This window comes from Caretta caretta, chromosome 21 (genome assembly GCF_965140235.1).
Source record: "Caretta caretta isolate rCarCar2 chromosome 21, rCarCar1.hap1, whole genome shotgun sequence".
In the NCBI taxonomy this organism is placed as follows: domain Eukaryota; kingdom Metazoa; phylum Chordata; order Testudines; family Cheloniidae; genus Caretta; species Caretta caretta.
This window is the reverse complement of record NC_134226.1, coordinates 15,073,945-15,100,081: the sequence shown is the minus strand read 5'-3', so window position 1 is coordinate 15,100,081 and position 26,137 is coordinate 15,073,945. Positions and strand designations below refer to the sequence as shown.

Sequence of the window (26,137 nt, the reverse complement as noted above, 5' to 3'; positions counted from 1 at the left end):
GGGCCTTGCAGATCATCCCACCTCAAAGCAGGGACTGTTCTGAGATCAGCCTGCTGGATTCCCCCCCCACCCCACCCCCGCAACACCCTTCACTCACATCCCGCTACATCCAGCTCGAGCAGTCTCTGCTGGGAACGTGGCCAGATCTCATGGGCCCGAGGCATCCAAGAGGAAGGCTGGGGCAGGGCAGGGGGAGGTGGGGGAGTCCCAGCTGAGGCTGGCTCAGAAGCCCCAGTGGTGGCGAGGCGGTTCTGTGACAGAGCCGTGGCCATCGGCGTCTTCCCGCCAGTCCCAACAGAGCCCGGTGGGACAGATCAGGGGCCCCAGCCTAGCTCGGACGTGCCCGGCTCTGGCAGGCCGAGTTATGAGATTGGGCCGGGTGGCCCACAGCTGCAGGCTCTGTACCCTGAAGTGTTTGGTTTCACCCCCAGGCCCTCTGGCCCCTCTGGCCGTGCGTGTGGCAAACCAGGGGCACCCCGACAGGCTGAGCGCATCCTGGGGAGCAGCCGCCGGGGGCCGCGAGGGCTACGTGCTGACCCTGTACCATGCGGGATCAGGCGCGGTGGCAGCCAGGGCCGTCGCTGGGGAGAATGCCCACAAATTCACCTTCGCAGAGCTGGCCCCAGGATACAGGCACTCGCTGGAGGTGGTCTCCATCGCCGGGCCCTACAGGGTGGCCGCAGCCAACGTCAGCGACTGGACCTGTGAGTGTAAAGGGGGGGACGCATAAAGGGGGCGCTGCTTGCGAATGGAGCAGGAGGCCCTTGCAAGCGTAGAGCAGCATTTGGGAAGCTGCCTAGTGCTGGCAGGTACTCAGATGCCAGGCGGTGACATCAGTGGCTAAGGCAGGGGTGGGCAAACTATGGCCCATGGGCCACATCTGACCTGTGAGCTGATTTAATCCGGCCCTCGAGCTCCTGCTGCATATCCCCACTCTGGCTCCTATGTTTAGGGGCAGCCAGGGGACTCCGCATGCTGCCTCCACCCCAAGCGCCACCCCCACAACTCCCATTGGCCAGGAACTGCGGCCAAGGGAAGCTACAAAGGTGGTGCCTGTGGACAGGGGAGCACGCAGCAGAGCCACCTGGCCGCGCCTCCACATAGGAGCCTGAGTGGGGACATGCCCGTGCTTCTGGGAGCTGCTTGAGGTAAGTGCCGCCCAAAGCCTGCACCCCTGAACCTCTCCCTCACTGCAACCCCCTGCCCCAGCCCTGATCCCCCTCCTGCCCACCAATCCCGTTGATCTGAGCCTGGAGCACCCTCCTGCACCCCAAACCCCTCATTCTCAGCCCCACCCCAGAGCCTGCACCTCCAACCGGGGCCCTCACCCCCCTCCCTGCGCTCCAAGCCCCTGCCCCAGCCTGGAGCCCCCTTCTGCACCCTGAACTCCTCATTTCATGGCCTGCCATACAATTTCCATACCCAGATGTGGCCCTCGGGCCAAAAAGTTGGCCCACCCCTGGGCTAAGGGGAGGTGGGCTACCCTCCCCTGCACACGTCTCCATTCCCATGGGGAGAAGTGTATGCACACCCATACACACTCACACAGACACGCACCCTGTATACACACCCACGTGCCCAAGGACACAGAAAGATGCACCCTCACTCACACATGGACAGAAAGTGCCCACGCTGACGTGCTCGATGACACACGCCCACTTACGCAGACGCGCACCCATGGACACCTGCCTGCTCACACACATGCTAAGCTGTAGTGTGTACATAGCCTAAGCGGATGATCAGGGACTCAAGGTTCAAGGGCTCGTGAGTGAGGATATGGGAAATGAGTGGTTACGTAGCAAACAAAATCAGAACATGCTTTCTCCGAGACTAAACTTAACTACCAAGGTAACCTCCACTCTAACGACATTTTATCTCATCCAAAGCTCTCTCCTGCCTTTCCAGCCAGGACCGCCTGAGACCTGCCTTTGGGGAGTGAAAAGCAGTGTCCTTTCTGTTCTTCAGTGAAGGTTCCCCGGGTGTTATCTTTGCCCCCGCCCCGCCCCGTTCATTGTCTTTGCTCCCAGACAGGAGAACTCCCCCGTGGCTTGTTTTCCCCTGAACTCCTTTCCTGGTGATTTCACAGCTCTTTGTTTAACATTTGACTTTGTATGTAAATGGGCGTCGGCTGTGTTAGCTTAGGGGGCTTGATTCACATTGCAACAGAGAGAGAGAAATACTTCTCAGCCGGGTTTCCTTCTTTGCTGGTGACTAATCCCTTGATCCAGCGTTTCAGAGCAGATTTCCAGTGTATACATAACTCCTCAAGTAGCATCTGTGCTGACCTTTCACAGCGATGTTGGTGAGCAGAGTGACACCGGCTTTCATTTCAAACTTCACCTGACAGTCTTTGGAGAACCAGAAATACAGACCAGAATCAGGAGATTCCTGTAACCCTCTTGCCAGCTGGCGTTCAGAAGTTTGTGAGTCACAGGCTGTCACAACAAGGGCAGATGGCAAAGTCGCAGCAGTGCATGGGGCCAAGATAGGGGAGTGGGGGGAGAGAATCATAGAATCATAGAATCATAGAATATAAGGGTTGGAAGGGACCCCAGAAGGTCATCTAGTCCAACCCCCTGCTCAAAGCAGGACCAATTCCCAGTTAAATCATCCCAGCCAGGGCTTTGTCAAGCCTGACCTTAAAAACCTCTAAGGAAGGAGATTCTACCACCTCCCTAGGTAACGCATTCCAGTGTTTCACCACCCTCATAGTGAAAAAGTTTTTCCTAATATCCAATCTAAACCTCCCCCACTGCAGCTTGAGACCATTACTCCTCGTTCTGTCATCTGATACCATTGAGAACAGTCTAGAGCCATCCTCTTTGGAACCCCCTTTCAGGTAGTTGAAAACAGCTATCAAATCCCCCCTCATTCTTCTCTTCTGCAGGCTAAACAATCCCAGCTCCCTCAGCCTCTCCTCATAACTCATGTGTTCCAGACCCCTAATCATTTTTGTTGCCCTTCGCTGGACTCTCTCCAATTTATCCACATCCTTCTTGAAGTGTGGGGCCCAAAACTGGACACGGTACTCCAGATGAGGCCTCACCAATGTCGAATAGAGGGGAACGATCACGTCCCTCGATCTGCTCGCTATGCCCCTACTTATACATCCCAAAATGCCATTGGCCTTCTTGGCAACAAGGGCACACTGCTGACTCATATCCAGCTTCTCGTCCACTGTCACCCCTAGGTCCTTTTCCGCAGAACTGCTGCCTAGCCATTCGGTCCCTAGTCTGTAGCTGTGCATTGGGTTCTTCCGTCCTAAGTGCAGGACCCTGCACTTATCCTTATTGAACCTCATCAGATTTCTTTTGGCCCAATCCTCCAATTTGTCTAGGTCCTTCTGTATCCTATCCCTCCCCTCCAGCGTATCTACCACTCCTCCCAGTTTAGTATCATCCGCAAATTTGCTGAGAGTGCAATCCACACCATCCTCCAGATCATTTATGAAGATATTGAACAAAACCGGCCCCAGGACCGACCCTTGGGGCACTCCACTTGATACCGGCTGCCAACTAGACATGGAGCCATTGATCACTACCCGTTGAGCCCGACAATCTAGCCAGCTTTCTACCCACCTTGTAGTGCATTCATCCACTACAAGGTGGGTAGAAAGCTGTGTGTGTGTGTGGCAGCAAGGCCCCCCCTTAACCTCAGGATGCACATACCCCTCAGTGCAATGCCTGTCATGCTGAGGATCCCATCCGCTCTGCCCCGTTTGTGATATAAGATCTGGTGTTTCCCCAGATCCTCTGGTACCCTCTAATATCTCCCTGGTGAATCAGGGGCACCCCGACAGGCTGAGTGCGTCCTGGGGAGCTGCGGCAGGGGGCCGGGATGGCTACACGCTGACCCTGTACCACGCAGGATCGGGCGCCGTGGCAATGAGGGCCTCCGTTGGGAAAGACACCCATAATTTCACCTTCGTGAACCTGGCCCCAGGAAGCCAGTACCTGCTGGAGCTGGCTTCAACGGCTGGGCCCTACAGGATGTCTGCAGGGAACATCAGCGACTGGACATGTGAGTAGCAGGATTTTCATAATGAGCTAATCGGAGCCTTATATGGGTTCCCCAGCAGCTGTGTCTCTGAGTTCACAGCCCTGGGAGCCGAGCAGAACTGGTCCGCCCTTCCCAGCTGTGAATCCCAGAGATGGTCTCTGGCATTGATCAGTGAGTTCTCAGTTCCCTCTGGATCCTGTGACCTGTCACCACAACCATATGCGTTTTGGCTCCGTGGCTATGTGGGATCCAGAGGTGAACCTAGAACCAGGGAGCATCTGCTCCGCGAATTCAGGCCAAGTAAGCTGAGACCTGCCCCGTGGGAGGATTGGGGTATGACTTCATACTCAGTGGCCATGATGGGTTGAACCTGTGTCTACTCTGGAAATCAATTCTGTAAGATGAGCCCTGGAGTTATTGTCTGTCACTGATTTCTGTATCAGATCCACTCAGTTTCACAAGCAAATGGTTTTTGTTTTCTCCTAACAGCCAGCCCTGCCCACTCCACCTGGGATCTCAGAGTCAAGCTGGGTTCTTTCCATCTCATGCCTCCTCCCCAGTAACTAGGAGCCAGTTGATGAGTGTCTCCATTGCAGGTTACACCTATAACTTCCTCACCTGGGTCCGAGTTCCTGAGGATGATGTGCATGGAGGAAAGAGGCTGGCTTGACTCTCAGCTCCCAGGCTGCGTGTGACGGGCCGGCCGTTAGAGAAAAGCATCTTTATATGTATAAACTGAGCTAATCTAACTGGGATTCCTTGAGACACAATGGACGTGAGACCCCCTCCCCGATTCCCGTTTGGCCCATCTTTGAGTTGACCCGATTGGGAAGGATCTGGCCCTTGCTAATAGAACTGTGGCCATTTCCAAATGTGCTGAGAGGGGAGCGGGAGAGATTTAGGATCAAATGTGCCTGAGGGGCCCAAGACTCAGGAAGAGTCACTGGGTCTTAGGCTCCTAAGTCCCCTGGGTGTTTATGAACATTTTACCCATAATCCTCTAAAAAGTAGCTTGAGACCCCAAACCATTAACAGAACTACACCTGGCGACAGACACACACAGTCAGCTCCCCTCATCCCTGTCAGCCTGCTGCGTCCTGTGTCCCCTCTGCCAGGCGGCGCCATCTCGGGCACCCAGAGCGCACCCAGGTGTGCCCTCCCCCGGCCTGTTTCCGCTCCCCGCTCTGCTTTAGGGACTGCGCTGTTGCCTGCCATGACAGAGCCCTGGTGATGCTGAGGTGTGATTTGAAGGCTAAGTCACAGTAGCAGGCCCCTGGATCCGGTGCGTGCGGCTCTTTGGGCTGGTGCGAGGTGGCACTGGCTGATTTCTTGGTGCAGGAGGCTCCCCGGGGATTTCTTGGTGCATGTAGCTGATTTCTTGGTGCAGGAGGCTCCCCGGGGATTTTGCTGCCAGTTTGGCCTCAGTTTGACACAGAAGTTCAGATGCCCTGGGCTACACCTGGCCAGATCTAACAGCACAGAGTGGTAAGGGGGAGTGAACCCCACGGCACGCTCCCCAGTACAGCTGTGTTAAACCCTCTTGGGCTGAGCTCCAGGCTTGCGGGGCACCCATTACTGCTATCTGGGAGCGCGTGGGCAGGGATGGACTGGGGCTGCCTCCCCAGCAGTGGGGGGGGAGCATGTTGCATCCTGAGAAGGGCTGCAGCAGAGTACTCTCTGCTGCAAAAGGGGTGGGGGGGTTGTCAGTGGGGCACAATCTTTTCCTGGGGATCTTGGCGCAGCATCCCCTGTCCCCGACACAGGCTGGTGCTGAAGGGCGCAATCTATCGCTGTACTGAGACAGCTGTGAGCAGCTGTAAACTCTTCCCCGTTGGTACAAACACATCTGGGAAGGGTCAGGGCTGCCTGTGCATGTCCCCCGTGGGACGTGGCTGCATCATGTCTCTGCAGGGATCACTGCATGGACCTGATCTCAGAATCAATTGCACTTGGGCTGGTCGGGGAAAGGAAATGGGAATCCTCTGCCTGAGCTGGGAACATGTCACCTCCACCCATGAGTGAAGAAAGCAGTTAAAGCCATGTGCAGTTAGCGAATGATGACAGAGCCAGGCATGGGTGGCTGACGAACCCCTGCTCGTGCTTGTGGCTTTCATTGTCTCTCCTGGTGTTTCCGCAGGCCCTTTGGCACCCTCTAATGTGTACCTGACAAACCAGGGGCGCCCTGACAGGCTGAGCGCATCCTGGGGAGCAGCCGCCGGGGAGCGAGACGGCTATACGCTGACCCTGTACCACGCACAAGCGGGCACGATGGCAGCAAATGCCTCTCTTGGGAAGGGCGCCCACAAGTTCACCTTCTCAGGCCTGGCTCCGGGACACAAGTATTTGCTGGAGGTGGCCTCCGCGGCTGGGCCCTACCGGACGTCCGCCGGGAACATCAGCGACTGGACGAGTGAGTGGTGGGAGCCCCGGTGCGTGAGATAGAGCCCTGCCGAGCTGGGTGGGGCTGTGCACGCTTGGCGCTCGCAGTGCGGGCACTGGGGTGGCCTGGGATACTGCCGGACAGCGGCCAGAGCAGTGGGCTGGAAGGAAAGTAGCTAGTGCTGCTGGGTGACAGCTTGTGGGCTGCAGGCTCCCTGGAGGTGGTGGGTTTGGGCTCTGATTTAGGAAGCTGAGGGGGAGCCGGTGGCTCCTGAGGACCCCAAAGTCCTGGCTAGGGAGCAGCCAGAGGGGAGCCTGCAGTCTGGGATTGCTCTCTTTGGCCAGGCATTCTGGGTTCCCGGCGTCCTTTGCTCTCAGGGCCTTGCACCATCTGCAGCGAGTGCTTTTAATCATAACAGCGCCGCCCCAAAGCCATTGCTCCTCCCCAGCCAGGCACTGGCCGTTTCCGCCAGAGACCCCGAGCACACGCCTGCAAGGTGTCGTCGAGGCTAAGAACTTAGCGAGACTCCAGCAGGGATGGGAGCTCCCAGGGCTCAAACTGTATCTTTGTTCCAATCTTTCCAATCAGGGGCATCAAATCTTTGTCACGTCAAAACGAAACATGGCGTCGACGTTAGCGGACAGCGGGTTCAGCTTTCAGGGCATTCCCAGAGCTTTTTCCTGCAGCCAGGGCCCGTCTATTCAGCAGAGTAGCTGAATGTTAGGTGCCCGAGCCTAGATTTGAGCACCTTCAAAAGCCCCTAAGCGGACATGCACGAGCTCGGCAGGAGCCAGCGTGCTACAAATAGCAGCATGGCCATGGTGGCCCAGTCGGTGGCTTTGGCTAGCTGCCTGAGTACGTACCCGGGGGGCGGGGGGATTATATCACAGCCACACTGCTATTAGCACACTAGCCTGAGCAGAGCTAGAGCGTGTACGTCTACCTGCATGGGAATTATACCTCCCAGCGGCTGGATAGATGGACCTTTTATCCTTTGGCTTCCAGCCACAGAACCACAGAAAAAGGCATCAAGTCCAGCCCCCTGCACTGAGTCCAGGCCAGGTAAACCTAGGTCATCCCTGGTAGGTTTGTCCAGCCTGGTCTTAAAAACCTCCAGTGATGGGGATTCCACAGCCTCCCTTGGGAGCTTGTTCCAGAGCTTAACTCCCCTTAGGGTGAGACAGTTTTCCCTAATGTCTAACCTCAGTCTCCCTGGCTGCAGATTAAGCCCCTGATTTCTTGTACTAAGCCCATTACTTCTTCCAAAGGCTGACGGAGGAGCATCACCTTCTCAAAGCACTTCAGCTTTCTTGGCTCGTGGACGTTCACGACTTGGGAGGTCATGCTGCTTGCAAATGTAGCTGGGGCTAATTGCTTATCCATGTCGCCTTTGTTCCGGCTCAGGATGGTGAGGGGAGCTGGGTGTTTCAGCCGAGATGAGCGTTTAAAGGGTGACGCTTCCTGGTAGGAAAATGATCTCATAGGGAAAATCTGAAATAGTTAGGAAACTAATGAAAGAGACGAGTCCAGAAATGTCCCCGCAGGCAATCTGAGACTGTGACGTGGGACGTGAGAATACAGGGATTGTCTCCGGGATGGGGTAGGGGTCGATGTGGCAGACTCAGGAAATGACTCTCTCTCCCTTGGATTGTTTTTATAATGTAGCCCCTCTGGTTCCAGCGAATCTCTCTGCGGTGATTGGGGAGAGCCGCAGAGTGCTGGCCGTGTCCTGGGGGCACGTCTCCAGCCAGCAAGATTACTGCCAGCTGTGGCTGCGAGATCCCGGGAACAACACACTACCATGGAGGCACACCCTGGCCGGGGGGCAAGTCCAGCACTTCTTCCAGGGGCTGGTCCCAGGAAGAAATTACTCAGTTTCCCTGAGCTGCGTGGCTGGGCCTTACTGGAGCAGCTCGGGCATCTTAGTGGTGCCAGTAGGTGGGTGTGGGCCTGCGCTGGGCGGGAGGCTGCAAGGGCTGGAACGCGCAGCGGGTGTATGTAGGGCAGGGAGGGGGGTGAGCTAGTGACTGGAGGGAGATGCCCCCACGGAGCCAGATAGTGGCCTGGCATCCTGTGAAATAAACCGGATTCCACAGAGAGTCTTCCTTAGCCTGGTCCTCCTGTGACATGTCCCTCCCCTGCAGGCCCTGGGCACAGCCACGCCGGCCCCTGGCCTCCCGTGTGGCCCCCTATCCCGGTCCAACTTCACCATCCCTCTTGCAAAGGCCCTGGCCAACCCACTCCAGCCCTAGGCCACCAAGCCAGGGGTCCCAAGGCCCAGGTATCCAGCTTTGTGCCTTTGCACCATGCAGGCATGGAACTGCTGTGGGGCACACGGCCTGGTTCGTGGACCCCGTGTGGGGTCTGCCTCGCTCAGCGCGTCTCCTTTCTCAGCGCCTGACCCAGTGGAAGATCTGCGGTGCCAGCCTGACTCAAAGGGCTTTTCCCTGAACTGGACCTTCCCCGCTGGAGACGTGGAGGCCTGCGAGCTGGCAGCAGAGAGGCTGTCCGGGGGCCCCCCCCAGGCTGAGGCTCGAGTGATCGCTCCCGGGAGCGAGGCCAGCCTGTGGGGTTTGGAGCCAGACTCTTCATACCGAATCAGCCTGAGCACAGTGGGCAGGAATGGGCTGAGGAGCCGGGCCGTGACTCTGGTGTGCAACACGTCAGCAGAGGGTAGGTCTCCGCCTGGCCTGTTCTTTCCCCACAGCCCCCAGGAAGAGCTGCCAGGTCGGGTTTACTGGTTAGCTAGCGGGCCCTAGTCCAGAGATCAGAGCCCCTGAATGCGGAGAGGAGGCTGGGGCTTGGGACTGGTTTGTAGCGAAACTGCTGCACTGGGGCTGTGGGGTGCAACTTGCTCAGGACCGAGCCAAGCTCCAGCCCTAACCCCCCTGGGCCGGCCATGTTTCCATTTCAGTCCTGCCTCCGCCAGTACGAGCAGACGTCCCGCGGGTTGAGCCTGGCTCCAGAGTGCTCATCTCCCCGGACACGTTCAGCGAGGAGAACGGCCAGATCGAGTACTATGCTGTCATCGTCACCAGCAACGAGTCACGTGAGTGCCCGCCTCTCGCCCGCGCCGGCTCCGCTGAGACCCGGGGTGCACAGTTGCCCGCCGAGGCGCGGGGGCTGCTGCTGATACGCTTGTGTCTTTAACTCCAGTGTCGAGGCCCACCCAGGAAATCGTGTCCAGCACCTGGTATGATCACTATTACGGACAGGAGGACTCCTACGTGGCTGTGCTGTTCCCCAATCCCTTCCATGCGGACAAGAGGAGCACTCCTCAAACCTTGTCAGTGCTAGTGGGAACGGACGAGTGTGGCCAGTCCCGGGAGATCTGCAATGGGAAGCTGAAGGCAAACACTCAGTACAGGTGAGCACAGGAGGGGACCCCTGCTCTGGCAGATGCTGGCAGACAAGGAGGGCTGGAAGGGGAAAGGGAGCACGGCTATGTGGTGAGAACAGGGCTGCAGCTCCCTCACACCCCAAACACCTACGCCAGGGGGACTCAGTGGGACCAAGGTGGCTGCCCTGGGTGGTGGTCCGAGGAAAAGACTGGGAAATGTACGAATGTCTGGAAACCTTCCCCACCCTCCCACATTTCAAAATTCCCTGTAGGAAAATCAGACTTTCCCAATAGGAAAATATCACAAACCAGCTCCCATGTTGCCTTCCTGGCACCCATCTCCCCGGCTGGCCCAGACAGGCACCATCTCATTGCTGGTTTCCATTTCCCCAGCACCACGTTCTTTCTGTATGGGGCTGGAAATCCAGTGCCAGGGTCAGGCCAATCCTGTTTCCTCTGAGCGTCTGGGACTAACCTCTGCTCTTGGCTTTGCCATAGGTTCAGCATTGCTGCTTTCACCAAATACAACCTGGTGGATCCTTCTGTGTCCTTCACGGCATTTTCGGGTAAGGCGATTCCTCATGCTGCTTCAGCAGTGGTGTTACTAGCTATCCCCTCTAGCTGTCTCTGCTAGGAGAGTTCCTTAATTGTCACTAATGGCAGGGCAGAAAATCTCAGAAAGTGTAGATTACATTTAATAATAATACCTAGCACTCGCTTGTCATCCGTGGATCTCAAAGCGCTTCACAGCCTTTACTGTATTGACCTTGTAAGGCAAGGCAGGGCAGAGCAATCAACCCCATTATACACATGGGAAACTGAGGCACAGAGCAGCTAAGGGATTTGCCCCAGGCTTCACAGGAAGTCAGTGGCAGGGCGAGGACTTGAACCCAGGTCTGCCAAGTCTTCCGTTAGTGCCCTAACCGCTTGGTCCTCCTTCCCCTCTTATCCCAATGTCCGGTGATCCTGGCTGTGAAGCAGGGGTGGGTGACTCGCAGGGGGCGTGTCTGGGTCAGTTTGCGGAGCACGGCGGAATCTTTTGGAACGCACAGTACAAATCCAAAGAATCCCCACGGTCTTTGTCTTCAGCGGCTGGAGCTGGCTCAGACCCCAGTCCTGTTACAGTGCCGGTCGTGGCTGGAATTGTCGCCGGCTTTCTCCTGACGTTTGCAGCGATTTTCGGCTGGGTCTGCTGGAAGCGGGTCCGAACGAAAAGGTAAAGGAGGCCTGTCTCCCGAGGGATGAGATCCAGGATGGGCCTGGGAAGTGGTAGGAAAAGCTGCTGAGAGCAAAGACAATGCGATTGGCTTTCACTGAACAAGGAGCTGACCGACAGCAGATGTGTATCGAAAAGGGTGGGCCAGGTCCAGCATAGCCAGTGTGAGCTGTTGGGCGTGATGGGGAATCCACACTGAAAAGTTCCCCGCGTCATCTGCGTGAGCGGGAGGGAGGCGTGCCCTCTCGCAGACCCTCCCCGCTGCTAAACAGGGCGCTTGGCCCCAGCCACGGTGCTGCCAGGACGGGTGACATCCCCTGTGCTTTCCTTTCAGAACCAAGAAGAGTAACTTATCGCAAGAAATGGCCACGTACAGCTTGAGGTGAGCGTGCTGCTCCTGGCAGGGACGGGCGGGAGTCGGGGACTCAGGCTGTCTCCTTGCCTACCCACATGCCAGCTCTCCACGACGAGCCACAAAGGGAGCATGGCTGTAGGCTGCTCCTGCCAATCTGGTCCATCGGGGTCTCTTTTTAAAGGGCCAGCAGTTGCCACGCCGCTCACCTGCTAACCCTTCCTTATCTAAGTCACTGGCAGCTGTGATGTCAAGCCCCAGCCGCCTCTGGGCAGATTCCCACGTTCCAAAGGTCGGTCACAGCCTTCATCACCCTGAAATGCATCCAGTGCTAAGTAACCAGTGCACCGACACAGAGCGAAGGCCAGGCCCCTCCATGGGCTGGGGCCGCTATGCTAGTGCTTGGGCGAAAAGAGGAGAAACCCCGTTAGCTGAGAGTGCAAACGTCCTTACAGGCCTGCAGCCAAAGGGGCTGGGAGGAACCCCTGCCACAGGAGGTGGGACAGGCCGAGTGCCATCGCTCTGTGGATGTCCCAGTGCAAGACGGCACAGGGGACCGAGGTGTCACAGGTCATTAGGTTTGGGGTTCATAGATTCCAAGGCCAGATCATCTGGGCTGACCTCCTGCATAACCCAGGCCATAGGACTCTCTGGGGCAGTATGGTAGTAAACCCCTGCACTGCCTGTTTCCCATCGCCAAGGGCACAATTATATCTCCTGCAGAAACGTCCACCGGCCGATCCCCATCCAGAGCTTCAAGCAGTATTACGAGGCGAAGACGGCAAATGCCAACCACGGCTTCTTCCAGGACTTTGAGGTGAGCATCGGGTGCAAGGAGAGCGTGCTCCTGGGGGCGGCGACAGTGGAGATATGCCGTCAGCGTCACATGGGGGTTGGGGAAATAACCGAGCGGGTCTGCATTCGCTGGGTACAATTGCCCATCGAAGGGGGTGGGGAGGGGACGTAGCAGAAAAAGCAGCTACGTCTACACTGCCCGTGGACGTCTGCTGGCAACGTGGCGTGGCATGCCCGCCCCAGCTCCAGGCTCACTAGCGCAGGTAACAATAGTCGTGAGGTCCTGGTGGCCCGGTCTGGCAACCGGAGAACAAGCCTGCTGGGGACCGGGGGTGTACACTCGGGTCACCAGCTTGTGCGGCCGTGTCTACACTACCGCTGTTACCGGTGCCACCTCCATTGCCCCCGAGCCTGGCGCACAAAGTCACAGGTGCTGGGGCGCTTTTACGGGAAGGTCTGACCACGGCTGCCCTCGGGAGTCCCAGGAGCTGGGGGATTTGATGCTGAACCCTCCTGAGTGGCCGAGCTCTCCCCTGCCGCTCCCGGGCTGTACCCTGGGGAGTCTCCATCAGGCTGTTCGTGATCCATGTTGCTGTGAAAGCCAAATGTGGCCCCAGGAGACCAAACAAGCTCTGCCTCTCCAAACACCGTGGAGGCCCATTGGTTGCGTGTGGCAAGCTGGGGCTGCGGAGGCTCTTGCTGGGCGGCCTCCTGGCTGGCCCTCTCCACCCCAGCCCATCTGTCCCAGAGAGGCATCACTGGGTTTATCCTTGTGCCCTGCAGGAGCTGAAGGAGGTAGGGAAGGAGCAGCCTAAGGTGGAAGCGGAACTTCCAGCCAACATGTCCAAGAACAGATACCCCCACGTGCTGCCCTGTAAGTTTCGGGGCTCAGCCCCTATGTCTCCCTCCCCCCCCTTCTGCCCTTCCCTGGCACCTTCCATCCCAGGATCTTGGGGGAACACTAACCAAGCCCCCACCCCAGCGGCAGGGGGGTTATCATCTCCTTGCCACACCCAGGGACACCAAGGCACAGAAAGCTTCAGGAGACATTTCCAGAGTGAAAAGAAAAGGAGGACTTGTGGCACCTTAGAGACTAACCAATTTATTTGAGCATAAGCTTTTGTGAGCTTCATCGGATGCATCGGAGCTGTAGCTCACGAAAGCTCATGTTCAAATAAATTGGTTAGTCTCTAAGGTGCCACAAGTCCTCCGTTTTTTTTTTGCAAATACAGACTAACACAGCTGCTACTCTGATTTCCAGAGTGGCCAATGTGGGAGGCAGCATGGCCTATTGGATAGAGCAGGGTCACGTCATCTCCTGTGCCTCAGTTTCCCCATCTGTAAATTGGGGATAAGGATGGCGAGTGGTGCGGGTGAAAAGGCGCTATATAAAAGATAGGGATTATAATTTTGCATGCCAGTTTGAGACACCCAGGCCCTGGTTTTCAGAAGTGTTGAGCCCCTGCAGATCCCTTTGGTTTGCTGGCACTGTGGGTGCTCAGCCTCTCAGAATCAGGCCCGGTTACGGCCTCTCTGGTGGGGCACCCACAATCACTGATCACTGACAGCCTGCCCACAGTTATTCCTGAGGTGGCCTGGTGAGCCTGAGCAGGGCTGGGTCTCCCATCTCACCTCAGATCTCACTGATCCTTTAAACTTGAATGGCCCCCCTCCTTATTCCCCTCCTCCTTCCAATGACCCCCAAGTTTTGGCCACAGCAAAAGGACAACTCCGTGGTCTGTGCATCTGCCAGCAGGGGGCGCTGCGAGCAACAGGGGGCTGCTCCCTGACCCCTCCAGCCTCCCACCACTTGTGTTGTCCCTGTACTATTCCTGGAGGGGGCGGGGGGAGCTCAGGGCAGAATCCCGCCCTTTGGGGCATACTGCCCCATGGGAGGCTGAGAAGACCCCCAGGCCAGGGCCAGCTCCCATCTCACCTTGTGTGCATGTCATTAGCTCTGACACACACACCCCGGTGTGCCAGGGGAGAGGAGGAGAGAGGAGTGTTGTAACATTTCTCGGGGTGCCCAGGACTGTGAGTCCCCTTGTTACCCCCTGCTTCCAGTATGAGGGAGTCTTGTTTGGGCCTAACCGGGTGTAAGCTCCCTGGCACCACCCAAGCCCTCTCCTCTGGGCTCTGCCAGCCCTGACTCCGCCTTGCAGGTTAACAACAGGTGCACCCCAGTCTCCGGGCCCCTTTGAAACGTTCCCCTGTACTGCTCAGCCTTTATCCACTGATCACTCACAGTATCATCAGGCCTGCTGTCCCCAAGGGAACAGTGCACACACCATCTTGTCCGATTCAAGGCAGGATCAGCACCTTGCTCAGTATCCCAGCACTGGTAATACACGTATCCTTGATTTCACTAGCAGTGTATCTCAAAGACTCAAGATTCAAGGGATAGTGAGTAACGATAAAGGAAACAAAAGGTGACACAGAAAACAAAATCATCACACCCTTTCTAGCAACTAAACTTAATTAACAGACTCACCTCCTGTCTGATGAAGTGTGTCTCACCCAAAGCCTTCTACAAGTGTCTTCAGTCCAGGCTGGTTGTGATCCCGTTTTCATGAATGTAAACGTGCTGCCCTTTTATGTCCTAGGGGCAGGATGATGGGGTGTCTTCTTTGTTCCCCAAAAAGAGTCCAGCGAACCTTTGAAGTGTATCTCCAGAAAAAGTTCTCTTTCCCTGCTGTGTTTCTCTACCTGTTAGTTGCTTTCTGACATTCGGGCAATCCTTCATCTGCATTCAGCTTAGACAGGTGATGGGGCACCCATTGTGAATGAGACAATACTTCATTTACATTTCAACAGAGGGGCAGGAGACTAAACATCCCGTGTCTGACAGGACACCTGGTTCTCCACCTCTGCTGTGATACTGACTCTAAGAACATATGTGCAGTAGACGTACATAAGTCCTTCCCTAGTATCTGGGCATACATTTCACAGCAGTAACAATGACCAGTGTCACCCTGGCTTTCATTTAAATCTTCACATGACCAGAAGGTCCACAGGAGAATCAGGACAGTCCAGTAGCCCCCTTGCTAGTGGGCGTTGAGGGGTTCTTGGGTCACAGGTGCACAGAGCTGGGAGAGGCTGGGTCGGGCCAGGAGCTCTTCCCGAGCTCGCTGGGCACTGCAGAGTCACCGCCCCACGCTGGCTCCGTCGCTGCTACAGCTGAACATTATGCATGAGCCCACCTTCCCTGTGAGTCGGTGAGACGCAGCAACCCCTGGGGCGTCCCCTTTCAGGCCCAGGAACCAGAACAGCCCCATGGAGGTACTCCTCCTCCTCCTCCTCCCCGGGCATGATTTGCCTCTTGAAAGGTGTGATGGCCCCTCCCCAGCGTCTCAGCAGCACCGACCATCTCACACCAGGCACGGAGCGGGCGTCTGAGGGTGCTGCCTGGACAGGAAAGAGGTGGGGCCGGCCCCAGGACCCTAGCCTGGGCCAGCCCTCCCACTTGCTAGTGTGACCTGCGTTCTCCAAAATACAATCGAGCTTTGAAGGACAGGCCAAGGGACCTGGGTGGGAAGGGCCTAACCCAACCCACAGGCCTGGCTGACCTTCCTGGGTGGGGCAAGGGGTGTAGGCCGAAGGGCCCTTGTCTCCTTCTGACCTCCTTGTGCCCAGCTGGAGAAGGGGGGGGACTTGAGAAGGAAGCGGAGCATGCTGCCCCTGAGCCGGGTTCCCCAGAGGACTGGGGTCTGGCTCGGCGAGATGCAGCGCACGGCGTGATCGCTGCTTTGGTTTCTTGCAGACGACCACTCAAGAGTCAGGCTGAGCCAGCTGGGGCAGGAGCCCCACTCCGACTACATCAACGCTAACTACATCCCCGTGAGTGCCTGCTCGCCTCCCCCACCACAGCCCCCGAGGAATCCCCGCACACGAGGGGGGCATAGCTGGCACATGCAGGGGGCTCGGTCACAGGAGGGGCTCGGTCCCATTAACATCTGGGGCTGGCTGGCAGATGGCATTGGAGCTGGGACAGGTGGAAGGTGTTGGAGACGGGGGACTGGCGCAGCCAGGCTGGCTGTGGCCTGGGGTCTGTGAAGTGTGTGTTTGTGTGTGTGCCCCTGCTTGTGTGCATGGGGGAGTGGTCACAGCTGCTGCTCTGCCGATTGAGGACACTCTCACTCTCAGCCTCTCTGGATTCACTGCCTGATCTGTCTGTCTCCTCTTTCTCCTCCGAATCTGTACAGCTGCACTTGACTGATGTTGGACCTGGCCCCCCAGCCTCCGTCCAGGGGGCTTCCCCAGGTAACGGACAGGGGGCACCCAACATGCCTGGGAGCGTGTGTGCACATGTACGCGTGTTGCATGAGTGTGTCAAAGGCAGTAAACAGGAATGGCCAGACTGGATCAGAACCAGGGTCCATCTAGTCGTCTCTGCTCTCCGGCAGCAGTCTGGGGTCAGATGCTTCTCCCCGCAGGCTCGCACTGTAGGGGTTTGAGGGGCGTCCAATCTCTCTCATGCCAGAGAGAGGGAAACACACTCTTCCAGGGCATCCTATAATAGCCCCCAGCTGCCACCTGCTGCCCAGGGAGTGTGCCCATCCTGGCAGCAATGCTGAGGTCAACGGGCACCCCTCTCCTGGAGGGACCCAGTAGGTCATCTACTCATCCCCAAATCCAGGGTCTCTCAGCTTCTGGCCCGGGCTGACTCTGACTCTCTGGTCTCTGCCCCAGGGCTACACCTCCCCACAGGAGTTCGTTGTCACCCAGGGGCCGCTGAAGAAAACCATTGAGGATTTCTGGAGGCTGGTCTGGGAGCAGAGCATCTGCAACATCATCATGCTGACAGTGGGCATGGAGAACGGACGGGTAGGGCTGGTGCTGGGCGCGCGCTGCTGGGCGAGGAGGGGCCTGACCCACAGCCACATGCGAATGCTGCTCCATTCGTGCAGCCATGCTGGGCCCAGCAACGTAATAGCGGGAGGCCTGTAGGGCAGGGGGAAGGGGCAGTGGTACTGCTGGATGTGTGGGCACCCGGCCAGGCGACGTCTGTCTCCACTAGGTATTTCCAGAGCGCCCGTTCCTCTAATATCTAGGTGCAGACAATAACTTAGCTGTGAGACGAGCACTGTGCATGGGCACTAATGAACCCACACGGCCCCTCGGCATGGAGGACGCTGGCCCTAGCCCCGTCCTACCAAAGAGGAAACTGAGGCACAGAGGGGGGATGTGAGCTGCCCAAAGACACGCAGTGGGGAGCAGACGCCAAACCACTAGCCCATGCTGCATTTGTCTCCATGCCCAGATTCTGCTCCCCCTGCAGAAGACGAGATGTGGCCCAAAGCCTCAGCTTGGCGTTGGAGCATGCTGAGCTGGGGAGTTTCATCCGGGCCCATCTCTCCAGTGGCTGCAGCTGTCTTCTGTGGGCACCGGTCTCTCTCCCTGTGCTGGTTTCCCTGTCCCCACGCCCTGCCTTCCCCCCAGGTGCTGTGTGATCACTACTGGCCTTCAGAGTTGTCGCCGGTCTCCTACGGACACATCCGTGTGGCCCTGCTCTCCCAGAGCAGCGCTGACGAGTGGACCACGCGCACGTTCAAGCTCTGGCACGTGAGTGAGCGGCCGAGAGGAGCCTGGCGCAGGCCCCCGCCGAGGGCACTGCTGTGGGGGTGTCTCGCTGGGGGAGGTGTCCCGGGGGCGGCCTGCCCTTTCGCCTCTGGCCAGCAGGGTTCCAACGAGGCCACAAGCGAAACGGGTCGGTCCGCACCGGGACTCATCTTGAGGATTGTCAATAATCCACAGCTACCAGGGCGGGCAGCACACGGCTTCCCGGGCGTGCCATCCCCCTCCCATTCACCGTCACCCCCGCCCTGCTTCCCCATTCCCATCAGGGGGTGCTGTGCATCGCCCAGGGTTGTTTGTTTCCAGATGCTCAATCGCCTCAAAGGCAGCACTATGCTAACTGCATGCTCTGATGAGCCAGCTCCATGCCCCCACCAGCTGGTATCCAGGCTGCTGCCCATGAGGCTTCCCCAGGCCTGGCCTTGCTGCGGGGCAGCGTGTTGGCAGAGCCACATGGTGCAGCCTGCCCAGGCAATCGCATGCCATGGAGATGGCCGCAGGACAGGGCCCTGAACAGAACAGTGCAAGGGCCTGGCTCTGGCCAGTAGCGTCAGGCACCTGATCTCTCAGACGTGAGTGTCTCGTCCATGCCGGGTTTGCATGACTGCTCAGTGCTGACGTAACCGATGCCCAGGGCTGGCTGGGGAGCGTCTGGGGATCCCAGAGGCCCAGGGCTGGCTGTGGGTCTCCGATGCCCAGAGATGCAGCCCCAGCATCAGTCTCTCCAAGTTCTGGTAGCTGATTCTGGCCCCTGGAGATAACTCAGGGAGCTGTAGTGGACAGACCCTGGGCTCCAGAAGGGGCTGGGAACGTTCCCTGTGAATACCCCACTGAGATTCGGGTTTGCCGCACACTAACGCCGAGTCACCGTCTGTGACAGGAGGACCTACGGGAGGAGAGACGTGTGACCCACCTGCACTACACGGCGTGGCCCGACCACGGCATTCCCGAGTCCACAGCTTCCCTGTTGGCCTTCCGGGACCTGGCACGAGGGCACATGCAGACGGCCAAGGGTTCTGGGCCAACGCTGGTGCATTGCAGGTGAGGCCCTGCCTGCCTTAGCTCTGCCAGGTGGGGGCTGCTGGAGAAGGGGTGTCTTTCCCTGAGCTGGGAGATGACCTGGGAAATTGGGCCCCTCCTTGTATGTGGGGGCTGGAGCCATGGGGCGGTGAGAGCCCTGAGAATGGTCTGGTCTGGAGAGGCAGCTCCCAGCTGACAGTGAGTGAGGGACGCTGCCCCTGCCCTATCTCTGCGAGTGCTGGAGACTATGGAGATGATTCCCCACCTTCCGGTGCAGCTCTGGGGCCATCTCCCCAGCTCCACAACCCCCCCCCCAGGACCGCTCCTGGGCCCCACAACCCCCACAGATCCCCCCCCACCTTGGGACAGCTCCTCGGCCCCACAACCCCACAGCTCCTTCAGGCTGATGGCCATCTCCTCCCCCCTCATTGGGGCTGGTGCCTGCCTGCTGGGGGGGCAGTGGAACCGGAGGGCTGGAGGAAGACCTGCCCGTGTTAACCCCTTGCTGTCTGTGCTCTTGCAGTGCGGGGGTGGGCCGCAGCGGCACCTTCATTGCCTTGGACAGGCTGCTGCATCAGCTGAAGGAGGAGAAGGCGGTGGACGTGTTCAATACCATTTACACCATGCGGATGAGCCGCTACCAGATGATTCAGACGCTGGTGAGGCCCTTGGCCCTCTTCCTTCCGCCCTGCCGCCAAATCAGCGGGCCTGGGAGGGAGCCCAGAGCTCGGCTAGCCCTCCCGCCCCTTTGCACATCAGCCAGCTCCTGACATCCCTCAGCTGTGCCCCCGTCGGCCGCAGGACGTTGCTGCCTCGGCCCCCTGCCCCAGCGCGGCTCTGAACTCAGGCCCATACGGACTTGTGTCCCGAGCGGGGCTCAGATGTGCCCCTGTTCGAGCTGCCCTCCCCTGCCATCTCCCAGCAGCTGTGGGCCCGGCCAGACCACCAGCAAGAACACACGGTTCTTCAGGGCCCAGAATTCAGTGGGAGCAGGCCCGGAGCATCAGTCTGGGGAAGCATCGTAGCCAACAGCACCCAGGGACAGGATGAGCTGGGGGGGCCCGGGTGGTAGCTGGGAGGGTGTGTGTAATCAAAATCAGATTGGCCTGAGCCTATCCCAGAACAACTCGGCAGGCCCCAGGTGTGAGCAGCTCCACGCTGCCCCGTGCACGTCCGGGGCCGCGACAAGCTGCACAAGGCGCCCGTGAGTTGAGGCCCGGAGGTCGGCTCTCCCCAGCCACCGGACCCTCACAGCACCCCCGGACATGCAGCCACAGCAGAAGCCAGGGACAAGCTGCCAGGGGCTAATGAGGCCTGCGGGAGCCTCCTCAGAAAGGCTGGCTGTGGGCGCTGGGTAACCCGGAGGGGATCCCGCGAAGCATGGTGAAAACGGCGGCCAGGAGCAGCGTGCATGATCCTGCTGCTCGACTCCATGCTGGGCCCTTGTTGGGAATTCTTTGACCCGAATCATCTCACTGGCACACGGGACGCTCCCAGAGCCGGGCACAAAGCTTAGTGCTTCCCCCCCGGCCAGGATGGGGCGATGGGGCCAGTGTTACTGGCCCCACTGGACAAAGAGGGAGACTGACTCACCCAGCGGCAGGGCTGGCTGGGGCTCCTGACTCGCTGCACAAGGCCGTGCTCTGTGCGGTGCCGCGGTTCAGGTGGGCTCGCTCTGTGCTGACCACCTGCCCTTGCCTTCCAGGGCCAGTATGTTTTTCTGCACAGCTGCATTCTGGAGAAGATCACGGAGGAGCTGCTCTTGGGCCAGTCCGGGACGGAGATGTAAGGCACCTAGCCCGTCCCAGACGTGTGGGCGCTTGGGTTCAGCGCCTCAGACTCCGATCCCGACCCAGGCCTGGGCTTTGGCTCCCAGCAATAGGGACTCAGAAATCCCCGCAAACGGGCCTGCTCCCTGCACCGAGGCAGGGCCAAAGTCTGGCCTCGGTCCTTTCCCTCCTGTCACGGAGTCCCTGGGCGATGCTCTGGAACTGCTCCCCATGAAGTCAGTCAGGACTCAAGTCTCCTTTCTGTGAGCAGCCTGTCTGCAGGACACACAGCTCACACAGCTTCCACCTTTCTGGGTCTGACCTCGGAGCATTCAGCATCCTCTGCCCCTCCGTGCGCTTCCCACAGCGAGTCTGCCCAGGCGGGGTCCTGGGGAAGCCAGAGGGTCCTGCCCCCCAACTCCGCAGTCGGACGTGACTCTCAGCCAGCCAGTAAAACAGAGGTTTATTAGACGACAGGAACATGGTCTAAAACAGAGTTTGCAGGTGCAGAGAACAGGACCCCTCAGGTGGGTCCATTTTGGGGGGCAGTGAGCCAGACAGCCACGTCTGCACTTCACTCCATGTCCCCAGCCAGCCCCCAACTCAAACTCTCTCCAGTCCCGACTCCTCTGGGCTTTGTCCCTTTCCTGGGCCAGGAGGTCACCGGATTCCTTTGTTCTCCAACCCTTCAGCTCTCACCTTGCAGGGGGGAAGGGTCAGGCCATCAGTTGCCAGGAAACAGGGTGTCGGCCATTCTCTGTGTCCAGACCCCTGCACACACCTGCCCTCTACGGGTCTGCAATGATCATACACCCTTACCCCACCACCTAGATACTTAAGAACTGCCTAGGGGAAACTGAGGCACCCCCACACTATTCAGAGGAAACATTAAGAACAGTCCCGCTTCGTCACACCTCCACAGTGGGGCGCCCCGCACCCGGCTCTGCAGCCACGCAGTCCCTAGTGCCATTCCTGCGCTGATACCTCAGGGGCCTAACACTGCCTGGGCAGCCTCCACGGAGCTCACCCCCCCAAGGCAGTGGGCTCCGCTACTGGGTCTCCCACCCTCAGCGGAGATGCACCTTGCAGGCCAGCGGGGCTCATGGCAGCTGGCCGGCCTTGGGATGCCCTTTCCAGCTGGCCGGTGCCTGGCTGCTAGCAGGGTCAGGCCAGGGAGGGGGTTCACCCTGTCGACCGAGTGGCCTGGCTCTTCGTGAGATGGGGGGGGTTTATTAACCCCCCACCTCCACCCCTTGTTTTCCCAGCTCCTGCCCGATCCCTCTCAAAAGCTTCCTGCCGCACCATGCCCAGAAATCGGCCAAGTCCAACGCGGGCTTCCTGCGGGAGTATGAGGTAGGAGCACCGGGAGCAGCGCCCTGCTGGGGATCACAGAGGCCAGCTCCCCCAGGCACGCACGCACACGCGCTGGGGTGACGGGAGCATTAGTGGCTGGGCCAGACGCACAAGCACCCCCCGCACCCCCACGAGCAGCCCCTGCTCAGTCAGGCTCCCGCCAGATTTGACTGTTGTGGAGATGGCTGGCGCTGGGGGCACCCGTTGCCATGGCAACGCTGCCAGGCCTGGGACACCCCGCCAGCTGGAGGATGGCCGACGCTGCTTCCCTCCTGATCCCCCTGCAGAGCAGACACGGCCAGGACACCAGCCCTCCCTGAGACTCCCCAGGGGCGGATCCACACAGGGAATCGGAGGCAGGGGGCAGGCAGAGGTGCTACACTCCACGGGCATCCCCCGTGGCTGCTGCACCAAATCTCCCAGGGAAGCAAACTTAGCGGGCAGCGTGGCAGCAGCCCCAATGGGGACACTGAGGCACGGGGCTGACTCCCTGAGCTGGGGTGCGGATGAAAGCTCGCCCTGGGAGCTGTGTCCTGTGGACTGGGTTCACCCCCTGCTGTCTTCCGGGGCAGGGCATCCCACAGCCGCCATCCGCCCAGTCCCAGCGCGCTCCCTCCACCCCCGTCGCCCTGGCTGGGCATAGCTCGGAAAGGGCCTGATCTCTCCCACTCCCTCCCTCCCTCCGGTTCCCTGTGGCAGATCCTCCTAGAGGTTGCAAAGGACAAAGCCAGCTCTGCAGCACCATCTTCAGGCATCCAGGAGAGCCGCCCTGTCTCCAGCATCCTCCCATGTAGGTGCCACTGACGCGCCCCTATCCCCAGGGCTGGCACCAGCTGTGTGCGTGGGGTGGCGTGGGGGTGGGGGAAGCACCAGGGCTGGACTTGCAGCTTCAGGATCAGGGGAGCTTGTCGAAATGGGGCCCTCTCTAGCATCTCCAGGCTTATCTCCTCCCCCCAGCCTTGTGGCAGAGAGTTCCCAAGGCAAGACCTGGCCACAGATGAAGCGTGCATGGAAGTGAATGGACTGGGGCTGGAGTGGGGTTATGTGCAGGCAGAGGGCATGCGCCCCGGGCTGAGAGTAAGGGGAGAGGGACTGAGGGAGAGACCCAGTGCAGAAATGACAGGCCGTATGTAGCTATGGCTCAGGCTGGCAGGGAGTTTGGGCTGGAGCCAGAAGGCTGGTCTCCTTGTGTGGGGCTGGGTGTGCTGAGCTGAGCCAGGCAGAACTGCCCCCCCCCCCCCCACCCCAGCCCCTCATGCCTGGCCTGTCTGGCAGATGATCGCTCAAGAGTGAAATTTTCGCCGCTGGAACAAGGCCCTTTCTCGGATCTCAGCCAAGCCTGGCTCCTCCCGGTGAGTTGCCCCACCCTGATCCCCTGGGAAGTGAACTCCCTCACCTCCCCGCCTGGCCCTCTACCCACCCTGATCCCCTGGGGAGCAGAACTCACCCCTTCTGAGGATCCCTACCCCTGGGGCAGGCGAGTAAGACTCTGGTTCTTCACACAGGGCTGCAGTTCAGCCAGGGACTATCTGGCCGTGCAAGGGCCTGACAAGGTAACCATGGAGGAATTCTGGCGCTTAGTGTGGGACCATGGCGTCCACACCATTGTCACCCTGCTACCATGCCAGGAGAAGGGCCAGGTAAGGCGCAGGTGCTGCATGGTTAGCAAGAGAGCTGGGGGGGTCTCTTTAGATAAGGTGATGGCTACAGCTGGTTGAAAAATGGAGGGTTTTTTTTCTACAGACAACCTCAATTTTTTTGGCAGAAATTTGAATACTGAAAAATTTTGGCCAAACCCTGAAATATTTCAATTTGGAAATGCAGCCGCCACGGTGCCTCTTGGGAACTGTAATTTGTCTGCCTCATGTCTCCATTTTCCTTCATGGACCAAGCTCCCTAGTCAGACTACATCTCCCATGATGCACCACAATATCCCCTGTTGGAGAGGGGAGGCAGTGCATCATGGGAGATGTAGTCTAATCAGGGAGTCTTGCCCATGCATAACAATAGAGCCACGAGGCAACCGAACTACAGTCCCATCGGGCACCATGGCAGCATTTCCAAGTGGAAAGAGTTTGGGTTTCAGGTGTTCCGTTGTCAACAAACCAGCGGAGGTACCCACTGGGGCAGGCATGCCCAGAGAAAAGCTGGTCAAAAATCCATTTTTCCATTGAAAAACAGTTTTGACAGAAAATTTCCTACCACCTTTGTTACCGCCATGCGGTCGGAGGAGGAGAGTGCCCACGTGGGAGCCTGGCACTGCTCCTCCCACTGGCCTGCTGAGTCTGGCATCATGGGCATCTCGTTGTTCTGCTCTCTGCCAGTGGGGAAGAGCCATGCTGACCACCGGGGTAAATAGGCTAGAGCCACCTCAGGTGTGACTTGTGATACTGCCCTGGTAGGTGCTGACTGGGGGCAAGGGGAGGGGCTCCTTGAACCTCCCTCCCCCAGGCTGTGCTGCATTTTCTGCGTGGTCTCCATGGCACTGCACTGTCGCACACGCAGGTTTGTCTCACCAGCCTCTGCCACCGTTTCCTGAAGCTTTGGGCCAGACTTGGAAACTCCCTGGGTGGAGCAGGCTGTGGTCCAGGTTAGGACCCTGCTCCCCTGACATGCATGGGTGATGCCTGGCTCCATGGCACCACAGGGACCGTGGGCACTATTGTGGGGACAGCCTGCTCCCTCCCCCCACCACCCCTTTGTAACATTTGAGGTAGAAAACAAAATGAGTCCCAACTCTGGAAGCAGTAAATGGTCCATGTGGCCCCCTTGGGAGGTAGACCCCAGCTAGTTAGTAGGGCAGCAGCCCGATGGAGACCTCTGGTTTTACAGGGGACAGCAGTCCAAGATGGATCTCTCTCCACTAATCTGTGCTCCTGAGGAAGGGGCACCCCCTCCAAGGCCTCAGCTGCCTCCCCTCCCTCTGGGCTCCCAAAGGCAACTTCCCAGAAGGCCAAAGAACATGCAGAATTTGCATAAAACCCAGTGGGTCACAGCCACCCTTCACTCCTCATGCTGGAGGTGCAGCCCCCAGAGACTACATCCCCCAGCATGCAATGCAGCCTGATAGCTCGGCTATGGTGGAGCATGGCACGCTGGGAGCTGTAGTCTCGTTGGGCTGCCGCACTGTATTAAGGTGAAGGTGGCTGCAATCCGCAACGATGTTTCCAACGTACCGGTGGGCTGTCGGCTTCCGGGAGGATGGCCACCCACATGGCCCTTTGCCGGACAGTGTCATCCTGATGCTGTCTGTGCCCTTGGCCCGGCACCTGTGAGCAATGCCGAGTGGGGGCTGATCCGAAATGGGGCCACCGGGAGCTTGATGCACCTGTCGCTGTTGTGCGCAGGTCCTGAGTGAGGCATGCTGGCCCCTGGAGGGTAGCCCAGTCTACACAGAGATGTTGACCATCCAGCGGGGCCCGGAGAAGCACGTCTCGGGATGGAGGTGCATTCAGCTCAAACTGAAACACGTACGTGCCTCTGAGGCCAGGAGAGCTGGTTTCTCAAGCCCCGGGAGCTCCCCCCACTCCCTGCAGATGTACCTCAGCCCTGCCCTACAGGCAGACGTTTCCAGCTTTGGTGGCTCATTGCCTTATTGGACTCTCCCGAGAGCCAGTGCGGGGGTGGTCTGGGAGTTGCGGGCTCCTGGGACCTTGACTGGAACCTGCAAACTCGTCACACAGATGCCACCGGATGCAGTGTGAGGGGCGGAGCTGACCTAGGGAGAACAGCTCTGCTTTTATGCCCCGTCCCTCTGTCTGCTACCACTGCAGCACCCCACTGCTGGGGCGATGGCTGGGCCCTGCCCCCACAGGCACTGCTGACCCAGCATAGATGGACCAGGTGACGGGGCACCACAGGACCCAATGCATCACTGTGGCAGGGCACCTAACAGGCCAGAGGCTAGGAAGCAGGGCTCTCCCTGCTCCCCTGGTGTCCAGGCCTGTCCATGCTGATTGCAGCACCCTCCCATCCTGTCGTCCACGCATGCCCCCTTCCTCCGTAACCTCAGCAGCTCTCTCTGCTCTGCCAGGAGAAGAAAGTGAAGGAGAGGCAGGTGCAGCGATTCCTGTACCCTCTGTGGGGGTGCCAGCAGCAGCCAGATGCCCAGCCCCTGGTGGAGTTTCTCGCCGCAGTTAGACGGTGCATGCCACACAGGAAGCGAGCCGGCCCACTGCTCCTGCACTGCAGGTCTGGTCACGTGACTCCCTCTTCCATGCCCTTGTGAGTCCCCTGGGGCCAGAACCCCCTGGACGAACATCCCCGTGGGAAAGCCAACTGCAGGGCTGGGCCAGTCATGGGGCAGCCTGGAGCTGACCAAATGACCTGGCAGTTCTCC

General features: G+C 58.8%; 1 protein-coding gene across 1 annotated transcript in view; it reads left to right on the top strand.

Moving 5' to 3' along the window:
- The window catches only part of LOC125625181 (receptor-type tyrosine-protein phosphatase V-like), a 55,266-nt gene that overhangs the window by 23,466 nt on the left and 5,663 nt on the right, over nucleotides 1-26,137 (top strand). Inside the window, exons 14-37 of the mRNA XM_048826925.2 lie at nucleotides 432-704; nucleotides 3,748-4,020; nucleotides 6,137-6,409; nucleotides 8,045-8,317; nucleotides 8,774-9,052; nucleotides 9,294-9,428; nucleotides 9,536-9,746; nucleotides 10,218-10,285; nucleotides 10,809-10,935; nucleotides 11,270-11,317; nucleotides 12,011-12,104; nucleotides 12,866-12,956; nucleotides 15,843-15,919; nucleotides 16,772-16,906; nucleotides 17,522-17,644; nucleotides 18,537-18,697; nucleotides 19,200-19,335; nucleotides 20,382-20,461; nucleotides 21,711-21,798; nucleotides 22,498-22,588; nucleotides 23,074-23,150; nucleotides 23,304-23,438; nucleotides 25,146-25,268; nucleotides 25,832-25,989. Of these exons, the coding sequence (XP_048682882.2) occupies nucleotides 432-704; nucleotides 3,748-4,020; nucleotides 6,137-6,409; nucleotides 8,045-8,317; nucleotides 8,774-9,052; nucleotides 9,294-9,428; nucleotides 9,536-9,746; nucleotides 10,218-10,285; nucleotides 10,809-10,935; nucleotides 11,270-11,317; nucleotides 12,011-12,104; nucleotides 12,866-12,956; nucleotides 15,843-15,919; nucleotides 16,772-16,906; nucleotides 17,522-17,644; nucleotides 18,537-18,697; nucleotides 19,200-19,335; nucleotides 20,382-20,461; nucleotides 21,711-21,798; nucleotides 22,498-22,588; nucleotides 23,074-23,150; nucleotides 23,304-23,438; nucleotides 25,146-25,268; nucleotides 25,832-25,989 (3,529 nt within the window). The remainder of the gene's footprint in view (nucleotides 1-431; nucleotides 705-3,747; nucleotides 4,021-6,136; nucleotides 6,410-8,044; nucleotides 8,318-8,773; nucleotides 9,053-9,293; nucleotides 9,429-9,535; nucleotides 9,747-10,217; nucleotides 10,286-10,808; nucleotides 10,936-11,269; nucleotides 11,318-12,010; nucleotides 12,105-12,865; nucleotides 12,957-15,842; nucleotides 15,920-16,771; nucleotides 16,907-17,521; nucleotides 17,645-18,536; nucleotides 18,698-19,199; nucleotides 19,336-20,381; nucleotides 20,462-21,710; nucleotides 21,799-22,497; nucleotides 22,589-23,073; nucleotides 23,151-23,303; nucleotides 23,439-25,145; nucleotides 25,269-25,831; nucleotides 25,990-26,137) is intronic.